Consider the following 26,286-nt stretch of genomic DNA (forward strand, 5'->3'; position numbering starts at 1 on the left):
ACTTTGCAGCTTCTCCCGTGGAGGGTCAGACACCCTGAGCCAATAGGCTGGTCCTGGACTTATTTCCATTTGGCATAGTTTACATATTGTTGTTTGATTGTTTGTGGTTTTTGTATTGCTATATTTACGCTCTATTCTTGGTTGGTGCTGCTGTAACAAAACTCAATTTCCCTCGGGATCAATAAAGTATGTCTATGTCTATATGAGCAGTTAAACAAGTTAACTAAGGTTACGTCCACACTACGCAGGATAATTTTGAAAACAAAGATTTTTCTCTTCGTTTTGACCCTCCATCCACACTGAAATGGCGTTTTCATCCCCCGAAAACGGAGGTTTTCTAAAACACTCTCCAGAGTGTGTAAATTTGAAAACGATTGTTGCGCGTTGTAGTGTGGACGGGGTAAACGGAGATATTTAAAAACACTGTCATGACAACACCACAACAACAATGCTTTTTCTGCTTCTGCTTGGCACTGCGCAAGCACTGCCGGACGGCTGTTATAACGCGCAGTCGGTGTGAACGGAGTGAGAGTTAAATTGTAAAGTGAGCTTTTTTGACTAGATCCCCTAAATTGATTTGATTGAGTCTATCTTTAAAAATATTAATGTCAGAAATACTGCACAGGTCTGGCGGCAGAAAATTCCTCTCTCTCATTGATCTCGGGTCGAGGACGGCTACATGCGTGTATTGTTTACTTTATTGTCTATGTTAATAGCTTGTTTGGAGTTAAAAACATTTCCACATTCTCCACTGCTTTGCTGACTTTGTAGTCATTTGTAACTCGCAGAAACAGCTCGACTTCATTGTCTGTCTAAACAAATAAGTCCGGTCTGAGTTTTCCAGCGGAGGTTTTCTTTGTATTCCTCAAAGACATTGTTGAAAACTTTCTTTCGCTGTTATTGTTGGTACTCTAGTTTTTGACCAATGGAAATAGCACAACGCCACCGCAGAAACGTGAATATTATACCGTTTCCCCTTCACTTGTTTTCTGTAGATGCATCTGTGCTTGCCCAGTAGGAGTAGATTCACCCAAATATCCGTTTTAATGTGGACAGAGATATTTTGAAAAACGCCTAGTGTGGACACCTGTCGTTTTTACTCGAAACCAGCGTTTTCAAAATTATCCAGTCTAGTGTGGATGTAGCCTAAAATTGTTGCGTTTGATATTGAATTCCATTTTGGAACTATCCTTTCTACCTCTCCATCTCCATTTAAGATATTCACAAAATAGAGTTTTTCCATCTTGCTGCCTTTCCTAACTTTACCTTATCTGAAAATAAAATATAAAATGCTGGAGACACTCAGTAGCTGGAAAGAGAAACAATCTTTACACTTTGGGAGCCTTTGTCAACATTGCCTACACCATTTTTTAGTTTATAGTTCAAAATTCCAGCATTTGCAGTTTATTTTTAATTTTCATTTACTTCACTGCTCTTTGATTTACTTAATGTCAGAGAACCAACTACTTATATCTTTGATGATCTGTGGTTTCTTTTGTAAAGGCCAAGTGTTTATTGTAATGTGTGTCTGAAAATAACCATAGCATGGAACAAAATTTGATCTATTTACAACACAATGTTACAACAGTGCAAAATCTTCAAACCTTTAAGATATGCAATCTTAGTTCAGTTACAGGGTTGACACCTAAAATAAGACCCGGAAATCATTGAACATGCATGTATTATGTATTAATTTCAAACAAGATCAACACTTACCAACGGTCCAGCAGCAGGTCCCGGCTGTCCCGGCCAAGGTCCCGGCTGTCCCGGCTGCCCCGGCCAAGGTCCCGGCTGTCCCGGCTGCCCCGGCCAAGGTCCCGGCTGTCCCGGCTGCCCCGGCCAAGGTCCCGGCTGCCCCGGCCAAGGTCCCGGCTGTCCCGGCTGCCCCGGCCAAGGTCCCGGCTGTCCCGGCTGCCCCGGCCAAGGTCCCGGCTGTCCCGGCTGCCCAGGCCAAGGTCCCGGCTGTCCCGGCTGCCCAGGCCAAGGTCCCGGCTGCCCAGGCCAAGGTCCTGGCTGCCCTGGTTGTGCTGGTTGTGGATTTGTGGCACCTGCATTCACTTTGGCAGCACTTGAAGGATCAGGACCCAGTGCATCTTCCAACTAAAATGATATTTTTAATATATAAAATAAATATAAGAAAATAAAGATCGACAAAATATAAAAATAAGATCTTGATAGGGCTAATAAGTATGGTTAGCAGTAATAGTTAATCAAAATTCACATTTGAAAGGAAAGGCATGAAATTACAGTCAAAAAGGGACTTAGCTAATAATCGTTAACAACCCTCATCGCACAGACTTCAGATTGTTCCACAGGGAGCCAAGTCATTTAACTTGGACAATAAATAGGCTAACAAATTCAACTTAGACCAAAGTACATGTTGGATTGGGAAAATAAAGAGCTATGGACCTTTCAAAGGCAATATGAGGGAAAGAGAAAGAGAAAAGCTGCTAGTAATTATCAGGGAACCTTTGAGTAATCCAAAAGAGAAAACAAGCTCTACGTGTGAAAGATTACCAGAGTTAGAGATATAAAAAGTATCCTTAAGAATAAAGAGAGGATGTACATATAGGTATGGAAAATGTTATGGCCCATCTATTCCAAACACTGAAGAATAAAATGTGTTCATTGATAAGTGAAACAGCTTGTTTCTAATTTAATTGAAATAACGCACAGAAGCAGCACAAAAGAACAACAGTATATTAAGACCCTGCAACCTCAGGTAATCAAACCAGATTTTGACCTAAAAAAATCACTATAAACTTCACAATAAAATCTTTTGACTGAAGCTAAATTGTATATAGACCACTTGGAGAATGTTATAATATCTGGCTTACTACTCATTCTGGTTTGCACTCTCATCTTTTGGTGATTTCGTCCCCATCTCTGTGTATTCGCCGATGGCTAATGCTACTTATTAAATTAATATTCCCATTTTTACCTGGCAGAACATTTTCAACACCTTATACAATTAGCATTTGATCCACAGACTATAACCTGGCAATATACGGTATTGAGTTTAGGCTGGAGGACAGTGGAAACAAAGCAATATTTAAAATGTAGCCTCTAAACTGTGAAGCATGAATGGATGGGCACATAAATTGAAGAAGGAAATCAAACCAATGATTAATAATATTTGATTATAACCCTGCTAGAACGGAATCTAAACAACAGGATTGTTGAATAGGGTTGCCACATTAGCATAGAGGTTAGCGTGACATTACTAGAGGTCAGGGCAAAGGAATTCAATTCTGACATCATTTGTTAGGAGTCCATATATATATCCTTCCTGTGGAATACGTAGGTTTTCTCCAGACGTTCCGGTTTCTTCCCACAGTCCAAAAATGTACCAGTTACTAGGTTAATTAGTCATTGTAAATCATGCCATGATTAGGCTAGGGTTAACTGGGCGATACGGCTCTATATCTCAATAAATATATGGGTATTTGAAAAGTATTAATAAAAATTCTGATGTCAAAAATAGTTTCATACTCACAGATAATTCATCCTGTAAAACAAAACAGATTATGTTCAAATGAATTATTGCAAGCAAGGAATAACTAAATATTAAATACTAGCTTTTAGAAGGAAATTATTTAAGTCATCTGCCTCTAGATGGTGATTGGAAGGGGAGAAGTTACATGTGTCATACTGGAATTTAATAACTATTGTTCATTCATTCATTGGTTCATACATCAAAGTTTTAGCTGAGAAATTTCCAGACAAGTCAAGCTGAATGTATTATCATGTCACAGAATTATGAAGCACTACAGCACAGGAACAGACCCTTTGGCCCATCTAGCCCATGCTGATCTGCCTCGTCCCATCAACACAAAATCTGGACCATCGCCCTCTGTCGACCTCCCATCCATGGACGTGCAAACTTCTCTTAAGAGTTGCAATCAAGCGAGCATGCACCACTACCACAGGCAGCTTGTTCCACACTCTCACCACCCTCAGTGAAGAAGTTTCCTCTTCATTTTCCCTTACTTCATTTTCCAGCATTAACATGACCTCATGTACAGATACAGTGAAAAACTTGTTTGCAGCAACATCACAGGTACATGGGTACAGACAACACACAGAATACAAATTACATCTAAACATACATTATACACAAGAGAAATAATGCAGGTGTATGTGAGAGAGAGGCAGCAATTTTAATTAAATTATTATTAAGTAGAGAACTTTAGTTTGCGTCCAAAAAGATTTAGTTAGGCAAAGCTCGTGATCATGTTTTTTGCAAGTCTTCAACATTTCTGGATTGTGGGAAGGATCATATACTTATTATGGGTGTGTAAAAGTGAATCTATAAATACGTGTAACTCTACATTACACCAGGTTCTTTTCAACCACAAAGAAAAAGTAAAACTATGTAAACTAGCATATAAAGTTTCTATAGTAGCAGAAACTACAGCTATCTACAATCACAATTGCACTATTTTACAATATACTGTATTAAGATATTTTTTTAAATCCACACCGGTTCGACAACCAAAGCACATTGAGGACATTTACTTCAATGATGTAAGTATAATTTAGATGCAAAATGATGTGTTTGGGGCATCTGGTTTCCAACACGATTTTCCATGGTTATCTTTTTTGCAGGGGAGAAGTAGGAGGGAAGGGAGAAGGAGAGACGAAGAGAAACAGTGGGTGGTGAAGAAGTGACACGGGATGTGGGAGGAGATGCGATCTGGAGGGAGGGAGCAATCAATGTGCCGGGGAGGTGACTTAAAGGGATTGGACCAGATGGGGGAGATGGAGGTGGCGTGGGAGCTATGTGCTGGGAGTGGAGTAGAAGGGGGCCAGCGCAATTGACAACCGAACTTTTGTGAAACTACTGGCTTGTGTTCCGCAGGAGAAAAACGATATTAAATTGATAGCTTCCGTGTTAGAGAAAGACCACTTCCATTATAATAGGAATATAAAGATTTGTAATTTCTTACCATGATTTTGTTGATGCAATCGGAGAGGAAACCTACAGAAAGAAAGGGGCAACGAACGAATCAGTGCTGGCGAAGGGATGGGGGCTCCGAGTTTAGAAAGAGAAGTCGCGGAGCTGGACTCAGCCAACCAGCCTGGGCCGTTGATTCCAGCCGTTCGATCACGTTAAAGTAACGGAAGGACGGCAAAACGCTCCTAAATCGTTCCCAAAAACACCAACCCGAAACCCATTCACCTCGACTCGAAGACACGCACCGCACGATCAGTGGGATTTTTTTAAAAAACTGTTCGCATACCTGGCCCAAGTCCTGCCTGTAATTTGATCACAAATCCACTTACTGGAGCCTTTAAAACTTCAGTGACGCCCTCAGAACAGTCATCGGATAGCCTCGCCCTTCACATGATCAGGGTGGAGTTGCAGAACCGCTCAGACATGACCTTATTTTGATAGGCGGATGAAATCTTGATGCTTTGGGCGGCGGAGCTGGAAACGACAAAAGAGCAATATTTGCATTTGGTTGGTAGGTAAATTGTAAATCAACTGCAGTGTAGGTGAATGGTCATGTGGAATAGTTGCACAAAAACCGGATGACTGGAATTGTGAGAGCCGAGTAGTTTCAGTAGTCTACTTGAGTGGATTACACAATTCGGAAACGGGCCCTTTGCCCCCAACTCGTCCATGCCAAAAGTCCCAAACCAGCCAAATTAACCGAGCTAGACTCATTTCCGTTTGCCCCGTATACTTACGGGCCTTTTCTCTCTGTATTGTACAACACCCATTATGACTGCAGGGCGTCGTAACAGCAATGCAGCCCAGGAAATAAAACAGAAAATACTGGCAAGAACCGCATTTTCATAGAGAGAAACAGACAACTTTTTACATAGCCAACTTAAAAAAAATTAGATGTAAAATTGCGATTGTATTCATTAAATGGTATAACAGCTAGAAGGGTTTATACTGATTACAGAGGTTTCAGCAGTCCAAAAATCACAGAACAAAGAAACAGCGTCCAGGATAAAATCCGAATTAAGGAATTTCTGTTCAAATGAGTGCAAGTAAAAGTGTAAACTGATAAATAATTATAATAACCTGAAAACCAAGCTGAACAAGCACTGCTGATAGATTTGTAAGATGCCGCTGCTTCAAAAAATAATTAGAATTGATTTATTATCATTACATGTACTGGGGTAGAGTGAAAAGCTTGTCTTGCATACTGTTGGTCAGATCAAATCATTGCCAGTGCATTGACATACAAGGTGAGCAGCAACAGAATGAAGAATGAAGTGCAACAGTAACAGAGCGAATGCAGTGCAGGTAGACAATAAGTGCAAGATCATTACAAACTAAAATGCGAGGTTGAGTCTACCTTACTGTATTGTGGACCTGTTCAATAGCAGGGTTGAAACCTGGTGGTATGCATTTTCAGGCTTTTATATTTTCTGCCTGATGGAAAGTCTGCAATTGAAGATTAAAAAATCAGTGCTTCACAATTGCTTTCAGAGTTTGAACAGGCCAATCAATGAATGGGATTCATTTGCAACGGCGAATAAAAATAAAGCAGGGGCAAACAGAGTGGCCATTGTGTTAGTGTTATAGTGGCTTTGGTGAGGGAAGTATTTGGCAGGTTTTTATTTTATTCTTCATTCCTCATCTGTTAGTGTATGGTTATTGCAATGAAAATGGCCCCTGGGGCTGCATTTTGTTCTTTGTTCAAGATGTGGGAATTCTGGGAGATCTCTAGCCTCCAAAATGTGCCAAACTGCAGCTCCTCTGAGAATGCGTTTTTAAAAAAACTGGAGCTGCAACTCAGTGAACTTTAGCTCATATGGGCGACTGAGGAGGTGATGGATAGAAGCTACAGGGAGGTAGTCACCCCAAGGTTGCAGGAGGCTGGTACCTGGGAGACTGTCAGGAGAGGGAAAGGAAATGGGTAGCCAGTGCAGAGTACCCCTGTAGATATTCCCCTCAATAATAAGTACACTGTATTGAATTCTGTTAGGAGGCTTAGCCTACCAGGCAGGAGCCACTGTGACCGGGTCTCTGGCACAGAGTCTGGTGCTGTGGCTCGGAAGAGAAGAGAGGACTACAGTAGTGAAAGGAGTAAAAGGAACAGAGATGCGATTCTGTGAACTTGATAGAGACACCCGTTTGGTATGTTGCCTCCCAAGTGCTAGGGGTGCCTTGGATTGAGTCCACAGCCTTCTAAAGGGGTAGTGTGAGAATCCAGAAGTCTCGGTGCATTTCGGTACCAATGTCTTAGATAGGAAAGGTGAGGTGGTCCCGAAGAGAGAATTTAGGGAGCTAGGTAGAATGCTAAAAAGCAGGACCTCCAGGATAGTAAATCTCTGGGTTGCTGCCTGTGCCATATGCCAGTGAGGGTAAGAACAGCAGATAAATGCATAGCTGATGAACTGGTGCAGGGGGCAGGCGGATGGAATTTCTGGATTATTGGGATATCTTCTGGAGAAGGTATGGCCAGTACAATAGGGATAAGTTACACCTGAAACTGAGGGGGACCAACATTCTCACGGGCAGATTTGCTAGAGTTGTTTGGGAGGGTTTAAGCTAATAGGGCAGGGGGATGGGAACCAGAGTGATAGGGCTGAAGATGGGACAGTTGGTATGTGAGCAGAAGCACTGTGTAGTGAGACTGCTAGCAAGGACCTGCTGGTGACAGGGCAAAATTGCAGTCAACAAGATGAGCTGTAACATAAAAGTAGACAAAATCAAAAAGGCTGATGAATACAGGACTGAAGGTACCATATTTGAATGCATGCAGCATATGGAATGAACTTGTACCAGACTTGGAGATTGGCATGTATGATGTTATGAGCATCATTGATTCATGGTTGAAAGGGGATTATAGCTGCGAGCTTAACATTCAAGGATACACATTAAATTGAAAGGACAGGTAGTTAGGCAGAGGGGGTGGCGTGGCTGTGTTGGTAAAGAATAAAATCAAATCCTTGGACAGAGGTGATATATAATCAGAAGGTGTAGAATCATTGTGGGTAGAGCTAAGAAACTGCAAGAGTAAAAAGACCTTGATGGGAGTTATATGCAGGCCTCCATACAGCAGCAAATATATGGGCTGCAAATTGCAATGGGAGATAAAAAATGCATGTCAAAAGGGCAATGTTATGATAGTCATGGGGATTTCAATATACAGGTAGATTGTGGAAAATCAGGTTGGTGCTGGATACCAAGATGGGGATTTTGTAGAAAGCCTACAAGATGGCTTTTTAGAGCAGCTCGTAGTTGAGCCCACCTCATGGTTGGGTCAGCTATTCCAGATTGGGTGTTGTGTAGTGAACCAGAATTAATTAGAGAGAGTGTGGTAAATGAACCCTTAGGAGGCAAAGATCATAATATGATAGAACTCCCCCTGCAATTTGAAAGGAAGAAGCTAAAGTCAGATATATCAGTATTAAAATGGAGTAAAGGGAATTACAGAGACATGAGCAAGGAGCTGGCCATAGTTGATTGAAAGGGAACACTAGCAGGGCTGATGGCAGAGCTGGAGTTTCTGGGAGCAATTTGGAGGTTGCAGGATAGACATATCACAAAAAGAAGTATTCTAAAGGCAGGATGTCACAACTTTGGCTGACAAGGGAGGTCAAAGCCAAGGAGAGAGATTATAATAGAGCAAAAATTAGTGGGAAGTTAGAAATTTGGTCAGCTTTTAAAAATCCTCAAAAGGTAACTAAAAAGTCATAAAGAGGGAAAACATGGAATAGCCAATAATATTGCCAATAAGGTTTCTTCAGCTATATGAAATGTAAAAGAAAGGAAAAAGTAGATATTGGACTGCTGGAAAACAATGCTGGAGAGGTAGCAATGGTGGACAAGTAAATGGTGGATGAACTAAATAAGTATTTTGCATCAGTCCTCAATGTGGAAGGCACTAGCAGTATGCCAGAAGTGCAAGAGTGTCTGTGGAAAGAAACGAGTTAAGTTGCTATTATTAGGGAAAAGGTGCTTGGGAAACTGAAAGGTCTGAAGATAGGTAAGTCACCTGGACCAGATGGTGTACACCCCAGGGTCCTGAAAGAGGTGGCTGAAGAGATCATGGAGGTATTTGTAATGATCTTTCAAGAATCAATAGATTCTGGCTTGGTTCCAGAGGACTGGAAAGTTGTAAATGCTACTCTACTCTTCAAGAAGGGAAAGATGCAGAAGAAAGGAAATTAGTGGTTGGAAAGACGTCAGAGTTGATTGTTAAGATTGTGGTTTCGGGGTACTTGGAGGCACATGATAAAATAGGCTGAAATCAGTATGATTTGCTCAAGAGATTGTCTTCCCTGACAAATCTGTTGGAATTTTTTAAGAAATAACAAGTAGGATAGACAAAGGAGAATTGGTCAATGTTGTGTACTTGAATTTACAGAAAGCCTTTGATAAGGTGTCACACATGAGGCTGGTTAACAATTTAAGAGCTTGTGGTAATACCTGAAAGATACCAACATGGATAGAAGATTGGCTGAGTGGCAGGAGGCAAAGAATGGGAATAAAAGGAGCCTTTTCTGGCTAGCTGCCAGTGACCAGTGATATTCCACAGGGGTCTGTGTTAGGAGTGATTCTTTTTATGTTTGTGAATAATTTGGATGATGGAATTAATGGTTTTGTAGCAAAGTTTGCAAATGATGTGAAGAAAGGTAGAGAGATAGATATTGTTGAGGAAGCAGAGAGGCTACGAAAGGACTTGGACAGGACAGGAGAGTGCACAAAGAAGTGGCAGATAGTATACAGTGTCGGGAAGTGTACAGTCATGCACTTTGGAGGAAGAAATAAAAGTGTAAACTATTTTCTAAATGGAGAGAATATTCAAAAATCTTAGGTGCAAAGGGAATTGGGTGTTCTTGTGCAGGATTCCCTAAAGGTTAATTTATTGTGTATGTATGTACACTATATACAACCTGGATTCATCATTTTGCAAGGAGCCATAAAACAGAAACACAATAGAATCCATGAGAAACCACTCACAACAAAGTCCAATGAAATCCGATGTGTGAAAAAGAGCAAATCGTGCAAATAGTGAGAAAGTAAGCAAATAATAGAGACCATGAACTGCAGATTGTTCAAAAGCGAGTCCACAGCTGTGGCACCAGTTCAGCGCTGCGGCGAGTGAAGCTGGTCCAGGAGCCCGATGGTTGCAGGGCATCATCTACTCCAGACTCCTGCACCACCCGCCCAACGGTAGTAGAGGGAAGAGAGGGAGACAGGTCAAGTCCAAGCAGGTGGCATGGGCTCAGGTGGGGAATCTTGGCTGTCATGGAATAGTGAGCTGAGCACTAGTTCATTTTCTGCTCTCAGCCTCAAGGAGTTTATCTTTTAAATCTGCCTCAGTGGTTAAATCAGCTAAACATTGATTACATGGTTGGACCAGGGCTGAGTGTTTATAATGTTCACACCTTGGAACTTGAAACTCTTACCCTCCCAACTTCAACATTGTTGTTGAAAACAGGAGTCTGTTCTCCTTTGTTTTGCAGACACTGAGGGAAAGGTTGTTGTCACGACAACATGTTACTAAGCTCTCCATCTCCTCCCTGTATTCTGACTCATTGTTATTTAAGATACAGCCCACTACAGTGGTGTCATCTGCTGACTCGTAGGTGGAGTTCGAGGACATTGTGCCCACACAGTCAGGACTGTTGGGGAGTAGAGGGCTGAAGACACAACCTTTTGGAGCTCCTGTGCTGAGGATTATTCTGGCAGAAGTGTGCTGCGTATCCTTATTGATTGCTATCTGCTGGTCAGGAATATATTGGCTCCCAGAACTTGGAGACTGGCAATTAAACTTCCATGGAATTGTAGCATTGAAGTTGTAGTCCATGTTCAGAGTAAATTTATTATGAAAACACCGAAATGTCACCATTTGCAACCCTGAGATTCATTTTCTTGCAGGCATTCACAGTAGAACAAAGAAATACAATAGAATCCATGAAAAATTGCACACAAGGCCTGATAAAAGCCAATAAGGACTGGCTCATGGACCCTCAGTTTCTTCCTCCTACAGTCAATGATCAGCTCTTTGATTTTGCTGATGTTAAGTGAGAGGTTGCTGTTGTGGTATCATTCAATCAGATTTCCCTTCTCTCTCTAAAATGCCAATTTAACAATAGTCTAACTTTGGTGTCTTTATTGTCCAGATGCTACAGAGATGAGTGTCAACCAGGGAGATGGTGTCTGCTGCAGACATGTTACTTTGTTGGTCTGTATACCATGTTAAATTGAATCTGCCAAAGTTTAGCACAGTAAGATTTCTACTGCTGCGGTTAAAGGTTGCTGTTGCCAAGCCTGCAAAAATCTAAAGGCCTTTTCTCAAATGAGTCCTTTATTTTAGTCACTAAGACTTATTTACTATGGTTTAATAAGATCGTCTGAGGATCTGAGTCACAGAGGCATATTAAAATTGTGAACAGTTCCTAATTCATCTTGCTGTTAGCCCTGGGACTCCTGCTAATTCCTGACTGATGAATCAAGAATGTTTAACCTGAAATGTTGTAATACTGAAAAATAATCTCTCAGTTCTTTGAATTTGAACCTCAATGTTGCTTTTGAACTGAAATATTCACTTGGATTCATAAAGCATAAAAATAGGCCCTAAGCCCATTGAGTATACATCAGCCATATAGCTAGCATTTAATACTGTTTGTACACTTGTCCCATTTGATTTTTGCCACATTTCCGTCAACTTCCCCATGATTTTATCACTTGCCTACAAATTGTGTCAATTTACAATCCACGTCTTTCTGTTAGAATCCTGTAACATGGACAAGGCCACTCTGCCTGTCTCATCTGCCGAACTCACTCATGAACACCCTTTCATATTAATCTTTTCTCCTGGCACTTGGGTCATGCCTATAACCTTCCACTCTGTTTGTGCCATAGCCATCAATGTCTAAGTGACTCAAAGTGCTCATCTAGATGCTTCCAAGATGCTATTACAGACCCAATCTCTTAAGCAGTACATTCCAGAGACTTGCCTCTCCGGTTCCCTCTAAATCCCTTGCCCCTTGTCTTGTGTTCTCTCATTTTATCCGCCTCGTATGGGGAAAAGTTTCTAGCAATTTTGCTGTATTTGTAGCCCTTATTATTTTACTTTGCTCAATTGTGTCCCCGATGAGCCTCTTTCTTCAGGAACAACAAACCTAACTTCTCCAGTCCCTCCTTTATAAATGAATTTCTCCATCCCAGGCAACGTCCTGGGGAATTTCCTCTGCATTCTCTTCAGCGCCATCACATCCTTCATGTAGCATGATGACCAGAGTGTCATGCAGTACAACAGCTGAGTTCTGATCACAGTCACATCACGTTGCAGTATAACATCACCACTTCTGTATTCACTGCCATGACTAATGAAGGTCAGTATTCCGTATGCCCGTCTAAGTACACTATCTACCTGTATTGTCACCTTCAAAGACACCTAGACTTGTACTCCAAACTTCCTCTTTCCTTCTGTACTCCTGAAGACCCTATCATTCATGGTGTATACTCTTTATTATTAGTACTCCCAAAATGAGGATGATGCATGTGTCTAGAGTAAGCTTCACCTGCCATTTTTCAGCCTATTTCACAAACACATTGATATCTCTTTGGAGCCTAATTCTATTTTCCACACTATCAACAACTCTGTCAATCTTCTGTCATCCACAAACTTGGGCTTAAAATCTGGGTGTCAACATTTCTGAAGATCTAACCTGGACCAAGCATATTTATTCATTGATGAAGAAGGTATGCCAGCGATTATATTTCATTGGGAGTTTGAGGAAATTTGGTATGTTACCAAGAACTCGAGCAAATTTCTACAGATGTAACATGAAGAGCATTGAAACTGTCTGGTATGGAGAGGCTATTGCACAGGATCAGAAAAAGCTGCAGAGAGTTGTGAACTCGGCCTGCTCTATTGTGGGCACTAGCCTCCCCACCGTCGAGGACATCTTCAAAAGGAGATACCTCAAAAAGGCAGCATCCATCAGTAAATACCCCCACCATTCAAGATATGCCCTCTTCTCATTACTACCATCAGAGTAGGTATAGGAGGTTAACACACACTCAGTGTTTTAGAAACAGCTTCTTCCCCTCTGCTATCAGATTTCTGAATGGGCAATGAACCCCTGGCTATATTGTTCTCCTTCTGCACCACTTAGTTCTCACTTATCTACTATACTGGTATTTTTATTGTAGTTTATAGTATATTTTATGTATTGCACTGTACCGGTGCTGTAAAACAACAAATTTCATGACACCTATGAGTGAAAAGAGAACTGATTCTGATTGTACTGATCATGCATTCCAGGTCCATTTCCAAGTCATTCATGTATATTGCAGAAAAAGTCTGAGCACCAATCTATGCAAGAAATCACCAAAATCACATGTCCACAAATCACTAACCCCAACCCCAACCCCAACCGTACATCTTTGAAATGTGGGAGGAAATTGGACCATCTGCAGGGAACCAATGTAGTCACAGGGTGAATGTACAAACTCTTTACAGTCAGCAGTGAAAATGGAACAATGATTGGTGATTGCTATAAATTCATTGCACTAACTACTACCTAGCTACCTAACTACTACCGTACTACCTAGCTGATCCCCATGCTCTTTCTGTCATGGGCCCTTACCTCCGAACCACTCTCCCATGTGGGACCTTGTCAAAAGCCTTGCTGAAGTCCATGTAAATCACATCTACTGCCCTGCTCTCATCAAAACACTTTGATAGAACATCAAAGAATTTTATCAAATTAGTCAGATGTCACCTGTCCTTGTCAAAGCTATGGTGGCTATCCCCGATTAGTTCCTGCCTTTCCAAGTAATCATTAATCCTCTCCCTCAGCATTTTTTTTCCAAGTCTATAGTTACCAGGTTTTCTTGAAAAGAGAGCCCATCTTTGCTGTCCTCCGGTCATCTGGCACCTCATTGGATATAGGAGCAGAATTAGGCCATTTGGTCATCGAGTCTACTCTGCCATTTCATCATGGCTGATCCAATTTTCTCTCAATCTCCTGCCTTCCCCTGTATCCCTTCATGACCCGTCCAATCAAAAATCTATCAACCTCTGCCTTAAACATATATAAAGACTTGCCCTCCGTAGCCACCTGTGGCAAAGAATTCTACAGATTCACCACTCGCTGGCTGAAGAAATTCCTCCTCATCTCTGTTCTAAAAGAATGCCCATCTATTCTGAGGCTGTGTCCTCTGGTCTTGGACTCTCCCATCATAGGAAATATCCTCTCCACATCCACTCTATTGAGGCCTTTCAACATTCCATAGGTTTCGATGAGGTCAACCCTCACTCTTTTGAATTCCAGCGAATACAGACCCAGAGCCATCAAATGTTCTTCATATGACAAACCATTCAATCCTGGAATCATATTTGTGAACCTCCTTTAAACCTTCTCCAGTTTCAGTACATTCCTTCTAAGATAAGGGGCCCAAAACTGCTTACAATGCTCCAAATGAGGCCTCACTGGTGCTTTGTAAAGTTTCAATATTTACATCCTCTCGAAATGAATACCAACATCACATTTGCCTTCCTCACCACAGACTCAACCTGCAGATTAACCTTTCGGAAATCCTGTATAAATACTCCCAAGTCCCTTTGTACCTCAGATTTTTGTATTTCCTCTTCATTTAGAAATTAGTCAACCCTTTCATTTCTTCTACCTAAGTGCATGACCATACACTTCCTGTCACTGTATTCCATCTGCCATTCTTTACCCATTCTCCTAATCTGTTTAAGTCCTTCTGTAGTCTCTCTACTTCTTCAACAGTACCTGTCCCTCCACCTATCTTTATATCATCTGTAAACTTTGCAACAAAGCCATGAATTCCATCAAACAAATCATTGGCGTATAACATAAAAAGAATCTATCCCAACTCAGACCCGTTTGGAACACCACTAGTCACCAGCAGCCAACCAGAAAAGGCTCCCTTTATTTCCACTCTTTGCCTCCTGCCAATCAGATACTGCTTTATTCATGCTAGAATCTTTCCTGTCATACCATAGGCTCATTGCTTGATAAGCAGTGTCATGTGTGTGGCATCTTGTCAAAGGCTTTCTGAAAATCCTAGCGCACAGCATCAACCAATGCTCCTTTGTCTAAACTGTTTGTTACTTCTTCAAAAAATTCCAACAGATTTGTCAGGAAATAATGCTGACTATGACCTATTTTATCCTGTGCCTCTAAGTACCCTGAGACCTCATCTTTAATAATTGAATTCACTATCTTCCCAACCAGTGAGATCAGACTAACTGGTGTATAGTTTCCTTCCTTCTGCCTCTCTTCATTTTTGAAGAGTGGTGTGGTATTTGCAATTTTCCAGTCTTGCAGAACCATTCCAGAATCTAGTGATTCTTGAAAGATCATTACTAACATCTCCACAATATCTTCAGTCAGCTCTTTCAGAGCCTTGGGTTCTACATCATCTGGTCCAGGTGACTTGTTGACCTTCAGACCTTTCAATTTCTCAAGGGCTATCTCTCTTATTATTAACTTCACACAGAATGACCCCTCACACCTGGAACTTCCACCATGCTGCTAGTGTCTTCCACAGTGAAGAATGATGCAAAATACATCTTCAGTTCATCTGCCATTTCCTTGTCCTCTATCACTACCTCTCCGGCATCATTTTACAATGGTCCGATATCCACCCCGCCTCTCTTTTGCACTTTATATATCTGAAGAAACTTTTGGTATCCTCTTCAATATTATTGGCTAGCTTACTTTCGTATTCCATCTTTACCTTCGTAATGACCTTCTTGGTTGCCTTCTGTTCGTTTTTAAAAACTTCCCAATCCTCTAATTTCCCACTAATTTTGGCTCTATTATATGCGCTTTCTTTGGCTTTTATGATGGCTTTGATTTCCCATGTTAGCCATGGCTGTGTCATCATGCCTTTGGAATACGTCTTCCTCTTTGGGATGTACATATCCTGTGCCTTCCAATTGCTTCCAGAAATTCCAGCCTTATGTCCAGTGAAGATTTAAAAATTTCAGCCGGTGCGCCAGCATTCTTTTTCTTTGCCTTCAGTAACGTCTAAGGATGAATCCCATGCAGTCCTGGGGATTTATCCATGTTTAAGTCAGCTTAAGTAACTCCTTTTTACTCAAGATTCAAGATTGTTTAATGTCATTTCCTGTGCACAAGTGTAGGAAGAATGAAATAATTGTTACTCTGGATCCAATATAACGCAAAAAACCCATACAGTACACAATAATATTTTACAAACACAATAAATATAACTACATAAGATTCATAGATTGATAAAGTGACTGAGAGAAAATGGGAAGGTAGTGGTGGTGTTAGTGGGTGGAGGTGTTACTGCTTGGGGGAAGTGACTGTTTTTGAGTCTGGTGGTCCTGGCATGAATGCTGTGTGGCCTTCTCCCTGATGGGAGTGGGACATAAAGTTCATGAAGAGAGTGGGAGAGATCCTTCATGATGTCACTGGCATTTTCCTAGCATTTTTCTGTATATACTGTATGTCTTTGATGGTGGATAGGCTGGTGCCTCTGTTGCATTGGGCAGTTTTGTCTACCCGATATAGAGCTTTCCTGCCCGTTGCAGTGCAGTTTCCATACCAAGCAGTGAAGCAGCTTGTCAGGATGCTTTCTACTGCGTGCTATAAAATGATGTGAGTATGGATGTGCAAAGTCCAGCTCTCTTCGGCCTCCTCAGAAGCAGACATTGGCGAGCTTTCTGTGTTGTACAGAATATGTTCTGGGACCTTGAGAAGTTGTGCGAGATGTGCGCTCCCAGCAGTTTAAAACCGCTTGCAGCTTCCACTGCTGTGTCGCCGATGTAAAACGGGATGTGAGTGCCCTGAGTTTTCCTGAAGTCAATAACCGTTTCCTTTGTCTTGTTGACATTAATGAAGCAGTTATTTGCCTGGCACCAGGCCTCGAGATCTTCTACCTCCTCTCTGTAGGCCATCTCATCATTGTTGGTGATGAGCCCCACCACGTGTCGTGTCATTGACGATGTGATTTCTCGGGTGTTAGGCTATACAGTCATGTGTGAGAAGAACGCACAGCATGGCCTGTGTTGAGGACGATGGGGAGGGAGGAGTGGTTCTGCATCCTGACTATCTAAGGTCTGCTCATTAGGAATTCCAACACCCAGCTGCTCAGTGGTATATTTAGACTGAGGAGTAGGAGTTTGTTCACCAAGGTCTGTGGAACAACAGTGTTGAATACTAAACTGAAATCCAGAAACATAAGTGCCCTTGTTTTCTAGGTGTGTCAAGGCCAGATGCATGACATGTGCTATGGCATCTGTCCATAGAGTGGTTCTGTCAGTGAACACATTGGTTACTGTCCAATGTGGCAGGAATGGAGTTTTTGATAGTTGCCATTATCAGCTGTTCAAAGCACTTCATGATGTTTGGTGTAAGTGCCATCAGATAGTAGTTGTTTAATTTTGAAGGTGTACAGTTCATTGGTACAGGGATAATTGTGGCTGATTTAAAGGATGTGGGGACAACAGCTTGGAATGGTGAAGTTTTGAACATGTCAGTGAGTTGGTGTGCACGCTCCCTGAGTACTCGACCTGGGATGGCACCAACGACCAATGGCGATATGTTGCAGACAGCTCACAAAACTACCAGTTACTCTTCTTCTTCAGAACTTTGATCGTTGCAGTCTGCATGTATTTTTGAGCTGACCTATCTAGGTCTCACAGAATTTTATATACTTTGATCTGGTTGTTCCTCAGCCTTTAAAGCACCAAGTTTTCCTTCTCATCTAGGTAACATCCTGGTGAACCTCTTCTGTATCTTCTCGAAAGCCTCCATATCTTTCCTGTCATGCAAAAACCAGATCTACACACAACACTCAAATGTGGCTCAAATGTTTAACAAAGCTCCAACTTGAGTTCCCGACCAGTAAAGGTAAGTATACCATGCATCTTCTTCACCATCCTCTCAGCATCTGTTGCTACTTTCTGAGTGCTGTGGACTTACACCCTATGTTTTCTTTGTGCATCAGTGCATCTAAGGGTCTTGTCATTTACTGTATTCTTCCTTCTTGTATTTAACTTCCCAAAAACCTCTCACTTGCCTAAATTGAACACCATCTGCTATATCTCCACCCATTTTCCAACTGATCTGTATCCTGCATATCATTTGATAACCTTCCTCACTTTGATCAGCCCACCTCCCAAATCATTTATATATACTCAGTCCTATGCAAGAGTCTTGGGTACATATAAAAAACTAGGGTACCCAAGACTTTTGCGCAGGTGCTTTAGTAATTTTATGTATTGCACTGTCCTGCTGCAGCAAATAATAACAAATTTCTTGACTATGTGAGTGACGATAAACCTGATTCTGATATGGGTCTCTATTGTGGACTGGAAGTGGGAAGAGGTCAGGGAGAGGGGAATCATGGTTGGGAATAGGGGAAAGGAAAGGAGAGGGAGCAGGAAGCACCAGAGAGACATTCTGTAACGATCAGTAAACCAACTGTTTGGACTTAAATGACCTTGCCTGATGTCTCAGGGCTGTGTGTTTCTGCACCCCAGCACTCCTTCTCTGCTACCTGTCCTGCACCACACCCACAGCGCTCCACCCTCACCATTCCCAACTCTGCTCTCTGCTCCACGTTGACAAATACAGTACTGTGCAAAAATCCTAGGCTCCCTCACTATATATACACATGTGCCTAAGGTTTTTGCACCTCCAAACAGAATGAAAACTCTCCACTACTACCATATTTCCTCTCAGATCAACCAAATTTTGAATATGATTTACCAAATCGCATGGGCAGAGGAGTGGCTGCAAGATTGTTTGGAGCTAGTGAACTGGGCCACATTCAAGGACTCATCTGGGGGGTTGGAATGAATACATCGTGGTTGTAATGGACTTTATTAAAGCACTGTGGAAGAGTGTGTCCCCACAAAATCATTCAGAGTCTTCCCAAGCCCCGGATGAACCATGGGGTCTGAAATTTACTTTGAACTTTGAAATTTCCATGGATCCCATGTCTTCGGGATCAGCCCATCAAAGAACCCGGGTTGTTCCTTTTGCCTTTCTAAAAGTAACAATGTTGGCTATCCTCCAGTCCCCTGGGAGCTCTTCTACAGTTAAAGAGGATACAAAGATCCTTGTCAAGGCCTCAGCAATCTCCTCTCTTGCCTCTCTCTATATACTGGTGATGGATCTCATCAAACTGTGGGGGCTCATGCATCTTAATGTTCTTCAAACTGTCCAAAACCTTCTCCTTCTTGATCTCAACATGCCCTAGAATCTCACTGCTCTCCAATGTATTTTTCCTTGATGAATTCTGATGCAAAATACCCACAACCCTGGCCCCCTACGAAAATTGCCTATCTTGTTCTTGAGTGGTTGTACCCTCTTCCTAGATACCTCTTGTTTTTAATGTATGTACACAGTGCCTTGGAATTCTCCTTCATCCTATTTTCCAAGGATATTTTCTTTCCTCAGGCTAAAGTTCTCACCATTCCTTTTACAGCACCCTTTAATGCAAAAGCATTTTTACAGAAATTTTCTCAATTTGGTTTAGTTAAATCAGTGATTTATGTTCTGTTCTTTTTTTTGGACATCTTCATTTTAGATCATAAAAGAAGGAACTATTCACATATTAAAATAAACAGGTATTTGCTAAGAAGGTAGGAAACACGAGTTTTAATAGTACAGGAGGGGTTGTCACAGTGAAAATCTATTTGAAAATGTAATGCACTTAAGATATTTGTTGAGGTTTGATGATGACCATGGGAAACCGAAGGAGAAGACAAGATCAATTTGCACCAAATGGTATGAGATATCACCCAGCCTCACAGAAATAATGGCACTACTATTTTGGAACACAAATATGGTAGTGTTGATCCAGTCTGACACCAATGTGGTTGAGTTTTAACTGCTCTCTACAAATGTCTTCTTTGTATCAGACCACCACTGGCATTTCAAAACTCCCAACAGCATCATTTTATGGCAAATAATCACTGTTGCCAGAAACCTTTCCGTGCAAAAGAAGTAGCAAAAATAATACATAGAATTATTAAGTATGATTTCAACCAAGATATTTTCTAATAATTTTATGCTATTAAGGAAACTTTAAAATTTTGTTTTCTCTTAGGCAGATGTTTAAAATCAAGGATGATGTATTTCCATTGTGGTTTGGTGGATCTTGATGAGGCCCAGTAATCTTTGCCAAAGGATGGTTGGAGGTGGGTTGGGTTTGAGACTGCCCGCTAGGGCAGAGTTTGGTGCCCTTCTGCTACTATTTTCTCCATGTCCTGTCAAAGAGACCTGCTGTTCTTAATGCCCCTCATTTGCTCTCTCTGGCTGATCACAGGGAGCCACAGTTTGGTTAGGGTGTTACATTTATTCATGATGGCTTTGGGACATAGCTGAAGCAATTTTTTTTGTCCTCTTGTGTTGTGTATTTCACATTTGAGTAACATTGCTTGAAATGTATTGTGTGATTAAACATTGTTGTTTAAGTAATTCACTTTGCATTTTGTAAAGATAATTGAATTGTATCCGTGATTACAGCAGTACCCAAACGGACATCAGAAGTTTGAGGAGACATAGCTCACTGCTGAACCTCTCATCACAGCGCTAAGCAGTATTGTATCCATATTGTACTGTCTCAGTACTTTTATATTTGTGTGCTGTAGCAATTTTTTATTCACAGTTATTTTGTAAATAACACTACTCCTTGCATTTCTGGTCAGACGCTAAATGCATTTCTTTGGCTTTGTATCTGTACTCGGCACAATGACAATAAAGTTGTATCTAATCTAATCTAATAGCTCATTCAGGTTCACCGATTGAATAGAAAAGGCAGAGACTCACGGCAGTTTGGAACTTTGAGTAGTGGCCAGTCAGCGTTTGGGATTGATTGGCAAGAGCAAATAAATTTTCAGGCTTAAACTCTTTGAGGCTTCAGTGAGAGAAGGCAAAAAAGCTGGAGGTGGAGTTCCTCCAGCTTCCCCCCCCCCCCCCCCACTGTTTAATGTTCTTCCTTCTTTATACTTGCTCAGTTAGGACAGTAGCTGCCAGGTAAGATAGTGGAATGCTCCTCCTGCAAGTTGCGGTAAGGCAGGGAGACCTCCAGTGTCCCTGATGTCTGCCCCTGCGAGAAGAGCATCCGGCTGCTTCTAGCATTCCGAGTTAAGGAGTTGGAGCTGGAACTGGATGAACTCTGGATCATTCGGGAGGTGGAAGGGGTGATGGATGGGACATATAGAAAGACAGTTATATCCAAGGCGCAGGACACAGGAGACTGAGTGACAGTGAGGAAGGTGAAAGGGGATAAACAACCAGTGCAGAGTACCCCTGTGGCCATCCCCCTGAACAAGAGATTTACCAAGTTGAATACTGCTGGGGCTGGGGGTGGGGAAGGTGGGGGTGACCTAGCAGGGAAGGTTTCTGAGCTCAGGTGTCTGGCACTGAGTCTGATTCTGCAGCTCAGAAGAGAAGGAGTGGGGGCGGGGGGGTGGGGAGAAGAGATGTGCTCTGGTGATAGGGGATTTGTTAGTTAGAGGAATAGGAAGGAAGTTCTGTGGATGAGAACGAGAATCCCAGATGGTATGTTGTCTCCTGGGTTCCATGTCTGGAACATCTTAGATCGAGTCCTCAGCATTCATTAGTGGGAGGGTGATCAGCCAGAGGTCATGGTCTATGTAGGTACCACTGACATGGTAGGACGAGTGACAAGATTCTGCAAAGGGAGTTCAGGGAGATAGGTGCTAAGTTAAAGGCCAGGACCTCCAGGGTTGTGACCTCAGGATTGCTACCCATGTCACGTGCTACTGAGGCCAGAAATAGGAAGATTATGCAGTTTAACACATGGCTATGGATTTAGTGTAGGAGGGAGGGCATAAGATTTTTGGATCACTGGGCTCTCTTCCAGGGAAGATGGAACCTGTACGGAAGAGACTGTTTGACCTGAACTGGAGGAGGACTAATATCCTAGTGGGAAGGTTTGTTAATGCTGCACCGTGGGGTTTAAACTAGAGTTACAGGGGTATGGGAACCAGAGTGCCAGAACAGATAGTGGAGAGTTTATGGAGACACATGTTGATAAGACCTCAGACAAAGTCAGCAACCAAAAGGATCTGCATGGTGCAACTAGTGTCCTGAGCTGTGTATATTTCAATAGGAAAGACAGATGAGCTCAGGACATGGATCAACACCTGGAATTATGATGTTGTAGCTGTTAGTGAGACTTGGTTGCAGGACGGGCAGAACTGTCAGCTCAATATTCTGGGGATCAGTTGTTTTGGAAGTGGGAGCGGGAGGGATCAAAAAAGGAGGAGGGGTGGCGTTACTAGTCAGAGAAGATATCATGGTGGTGCTCTGTCAGGGCAGACTGGAGAACTCGTCTAGTGAGGTGTGATAGGTGGAAATGAGAAAGAAGAAAGGTATGACCACAGTAATGGGGCTACATTACAAACCACTCAATGGTTGTGAGAGTGGTGAGTCTACTGGAACACCCACCTGAACACAGTAAGTACCGATCGCTGAAAACTCACCTTTTACAGACTTCAGGACTATCAGAGTCTGTGTTACTCTCCTTGCTCGGCCTCAAAGATGGGTAAGCCATCGGAGCTAATGGATCACATGCCGCCTCTTCTGGGAAATCACCATCCTTGTATTATTTTTAAAGAACTCTTCATGCAGCAAATGCCGTATCACGTTCACATAGCCCTCACTAATGCACCCATGATAGACTCTCTTCTTGTTCTTCATGTGCCTTGCGCATTACACACTTGGGCGATCATGGCTATCCACATCGAATGATCCCTCGCAGCGTCAATGATATATCGCGCACTTAGATCTGTTAGTTCTTTCACAGTGTCCATATATTTTCTCCTTTGCTTTCCCCTTCCACATTTCCCAGGTATACGGCCTTGTAATGTAAGGCATTCTATTTCTCCCTTTCCATGGCCCATGGCCCAGGAATTTAAGTTTCCTCTCATTTAATGTTCTCATTAAAGATCTTTTTGTATGGGCACGTTGGAGTACTGTCTCATTAGTTACTCTATCTTTATATGATATTTTCAGCATTCTTCTAAGAAACCACATTTCTGTTGCTTCTAAGTTTCTTTGGAGTTCTGGTGTTATAGTCCATGTTTCGGAAGCATACAGCAAGATTGACCATATGTAATATTTTAGTAGCCTCAGCCTTGTTGTCATAGAGATGTGTCTGTTGGTAAAAATGTGTTTCATTTTTTGGAAGTTGGTTTTGGCAATGGCAATTCTACTTTTTATTTCTACTTTACTTCTAGCATCTTGTGATATAAAGCTACCAAGGTAACTAAAGCTGGTCCTTTGTTCAGTCTCTTGGTTACTGATATACAATTGGCAGTTGGGAGTATCCTGCTGTTTTGATATTACCATACATTTGGTTTTTTCACTGTTGATGGTTAGACTAAGATCTGTGCTTGATTGTACTACTTTGTCTAGGAGGATTTTTAGGTCTTCTGCAGCACTTGCTATTAGGGTGGTATCATCTGCATATCTTAAAATGTTGATGTTAACACCTCCAATTTTTATCCCATCTATGTCTTCTATTTATCTAAGAATCATTTCACTTTTGATATTAAATAATTCCAGTGAGGCAACACATCCATGTCTAATTCCTCTGAATTTTAGTCCAACTGCTTATATTATCATCAATTTTTACCGCTGTCGTTTGATTCCAATATAAATTTTGAAGCAGTTGTTGGTCCCTTCCATCAATGTTTAGTTTAGTGAGAATTTGAAATAATTTTTCATGTTGCACTTTGTCGAATGCTTTAGTGAAATCAATAAAACATAAAAAGACATCATTTTGATATTCAATTGCCCTTTCTGAAAGCATTCGTAGTATGAAAATTGCATTCCTAGTTCCTCTATCCTTAATAAACCCATATTGCTGTTTAGAAGTTTCTGGCCTCAACTTGTTTTTAATTTGACTCAGAACAATTCTCAGCAAAATCTTTATTATGTGACTCATAAGACTGATTGTTGTATAATTTTCACAGTCAATAGTTCCAGGAATTTCCAGGAGTTATAAATACTGATTTCAAGAGATCGTCTATAGGGAACTTAATAAAATGGCTGATAGCTTACACTTAGCTGGGCAGCGGTGTATCATTCCTCTTCCTCATAATCCTGGTCGGCAAAGCCTCCAATATGAAGGCGCTTGCGGCTGCGAAACAGATGACACTAGGCCTGTGTTTTTACCACGCTTGCTTTGGTACAGATGCTGGGAAGTGCCAACCGTCTTGGAGCTTCAACAGTGCCAGCGCATCAGGACACCAGAAGTTTGTGAACATCATGGATTCCAGCAGCCAGGGACATCCACTATTTATTACAGACAGCTTTCCAGGATGACATGGGTGCTCAAGTGAGTGTGCTGCTGGCATCATCTATTAATGAGAAGGCAAAGAGCAAGGAAACCTCATTGGAAGCCGCCAAAGGCAGCAGTATCCAGACTTGCAGGACACAGTGGGTGATGCTGTGTTTCAGTAGGTGACGTTATACATGGAACCATCCTGGCTAAAGTGGCTAGACCTCTAGTCAGTGCAGATTTCCTGTGTGCCCAAGAACTATTAGTCAATCTTAAGGACTGCCAGCTTGTGGATGTCACAGACTTGAGTCATTACCCTGCTCCTCCTGTAAGTTCCCCACAACGACTGTCAAGTGTATGTCCCATAGCATGTGAGTTTTGTGTAGCTTAACATAATTGATGGAAGTGTACATAATTCACATCCACCAACAATGAGTTGGGGTTCACTTAAAGAGACTGGTCTGACATGATGACATAATTTCATAAAGTACAGTTTACCGTGCATTTGTGTTCAGTTTTTGGAGTATGATAAACAAATTATCACAGTTTTTCTTAAACATAAAAAGGTTCCTGCTGTTTTTAATCGTAGAAAGCTTCAAAATGACAGAAGATCGTGTAGTGGAACACTTTGCATCTAATGATCACAATGCCATTAGTTTCCAAGTAAATATGCAAAAAGAAGAGGCTTGTCTGCTGGTTGACACTGTAAAATGGAGAAAGCCCAATTCTGATGGTATCAGCGAGGATCTGGCAGGTGTGGATTGGGACAGGCTGTTTCCTGACAAATGCGTACTTGGTAAGTGGGAAGCCTTTACAAGTGAAGTTTTGAGAGTACAAAGTTTATATGTGCCTGTCTGAATAAAAGATAAAGATATCAGGTTTTCAAGAGTTATTAAGGCCCTGGTTAAGGAAAAGAAGAAGTGCATAGCAGGTAAGAACAAATGGGGTGCTTATGTAATATAAGAATTGCAAGAGAACACTTAAGAAAGAAATCAGAAGGGCTATGAGAAAGTATGAGGTTGACCTACCGGACAAGGTGAAGGAGAATCCCAGGGGATTCTATGGATATGTTAAGAGCAAAAGGTCGCGAGGGACAAAAATGATCCTCTGGAAGATCAGAATGGCAGTCCATGTGAGGAGCTAAAAGAGATGGGGAGATCTTAAATACATTTTTTGCAACTCAGGAGATAGACACAGAGTCGATAGAAGTAACGCAAAGCTGCATCAATTTTGTGGACCCTATATAGATTACAAGTTTGCTGTCCTGAGGCAAATGAGGGTGGGTAAATCCCCAGGGCCTAACAAGCTGTTCCCTCAGACCCTATGGGAGGCATGCAGAAATTCCTGGGACCCTAGCAAAAATACTTATATCATTTTTAATGACAGGTGAAGTATCAGAGGATTGGAGGATAGCCAATGTTCTGCTGTTTAGGAAAAACTCTAAAATTAAACCAGGGAGTTATAAGCCAGTGAGCCTGACATCAGTAGTGGGAAAGTTATTGGAAGGCATCCTGAGGGACCGTATGTAAGTATTTGAATAGACATGGACTGATTATGGGTAGTCAGCATGGCCTCGTGTGTATTAGGTCATGTCTAACCAGTCTTAGAGAATTTTTTGAGGAATTGTTGTTTGTCATCTATATCAGTGATCTGGATGATAATGTGGTAAACTGGATCAGAAAATTTGCGGATGACACCAAGACTGGGAGTGTAGTAGACAGTGAGGAGGGCTATTGTGGCTTGCAGCAAGATCTGGACCAGATGGGAAAATGGTAGATGGAATTGAATGCAAGTAAGTGTGAAGTTGTGCACTTCGGTAGGACCGACCAGGGTAGGTCTTACACAGTGAACAGTAGAGCACTGAGGAGCGTGGTAGAACGGAAGGATCTGGGAATACAGGTCCATAATTCATTGAGGGTGGCGTCATAGGTAGATAAGGTCGTAAAGTATGCTTTTGGCACATTGGCCTTTATAAATCAAACTATTGAGTACAGGAGATGAGATGTTATGTTGAAGGGGTATAAGATGTTTGGGAG

The 26,286-nt window shown here is 41.8% G+C and overlaps 2 protein-coding genes across 12 annotated transcripts in view; one reads left to right on the forward strand and one right to left on the reverse strand.

Moving 5' to 3' along the window:
- The window catches only part of lgals3b (lectin, galactoside binding soluble 3b), a 34,698-nt gene extending 29,188 nt beyond the window's left edge, over positions 1–5,510 (reverse strand). Inside the window, exons 1-4 of one of the 5 annotated variants that reach the window (XM_072268487.1) lie at positions 5,287–5,510; positions 4,950–4,981; positions 3,497–3,508; positions 1,717–2,100 (exon numbers count right to left, since the gene is read on the reverse strand). In XM_072268487.1, the coding sequence (XP_072124588.1) occupies positions 1,717–2,100; positions 3,497–3,508; positions 4,950–4,952 (399 nt within the window). In that variant the 5' untranslated portion in view covers positions 4,953–4,981; positions 5,287–5,510. The other 4 variants (XM_072268470.1, XM_072268507.1, XM_072268498.1 and 1 more) reach the window with 4 other exon arrangements.
- LOC140202876 (organic solute transporter subunit alpha-like) overlaps positions 1–26,286 on the forward strand; it is a 158,660-nt gene that overhangs the window by 71,185 nt on the left and 61,189 nt on the right. The window contains exons 1-3 of one of the 7 annotated variants that reach the window (XM_072268405.1): positions 5,318–5,468; positions 17,697–17,838; positions 24,840–25,046. In XM_072268405.1, the coding sequence (XP_072124506.1) occupies positions 17,787–17,838; positions 24,840–25,046 (259 nt within the window). In that variant the 5' untranslated portion in view covers positions 5,318–5,468; positions 17,697–17,786. Of the gene's footprint in view, positions 1–5,317; positions 5,469–17,696; positions 17,839–20,044; positions 20,136–20,527; positions 20,553–24,839; positions 25,047–26,286 lie in introns of those variants that run through there. The other 6 variants (XM_072268395.1, XM_072268414.1, XM_072268433.1 and 3 more) reach the window with 6 other exon arrangements.

The sequence above is a fragment of the Mobula birostris genome, chromosome 1 (genome assembly GCF_030028105.1).
Source record: "Mobula birostris isolate sMobBir1 chromosome 1, sMobBir1.hap1, whole genome shotgun sequence".
Classification (NCBI taxonomy): Eukaryota; Metazoa; Chordata; class Chondrichthyes; order Myliobatiformes; family Myliobatidae; genus Mobula; species Mobula birostris.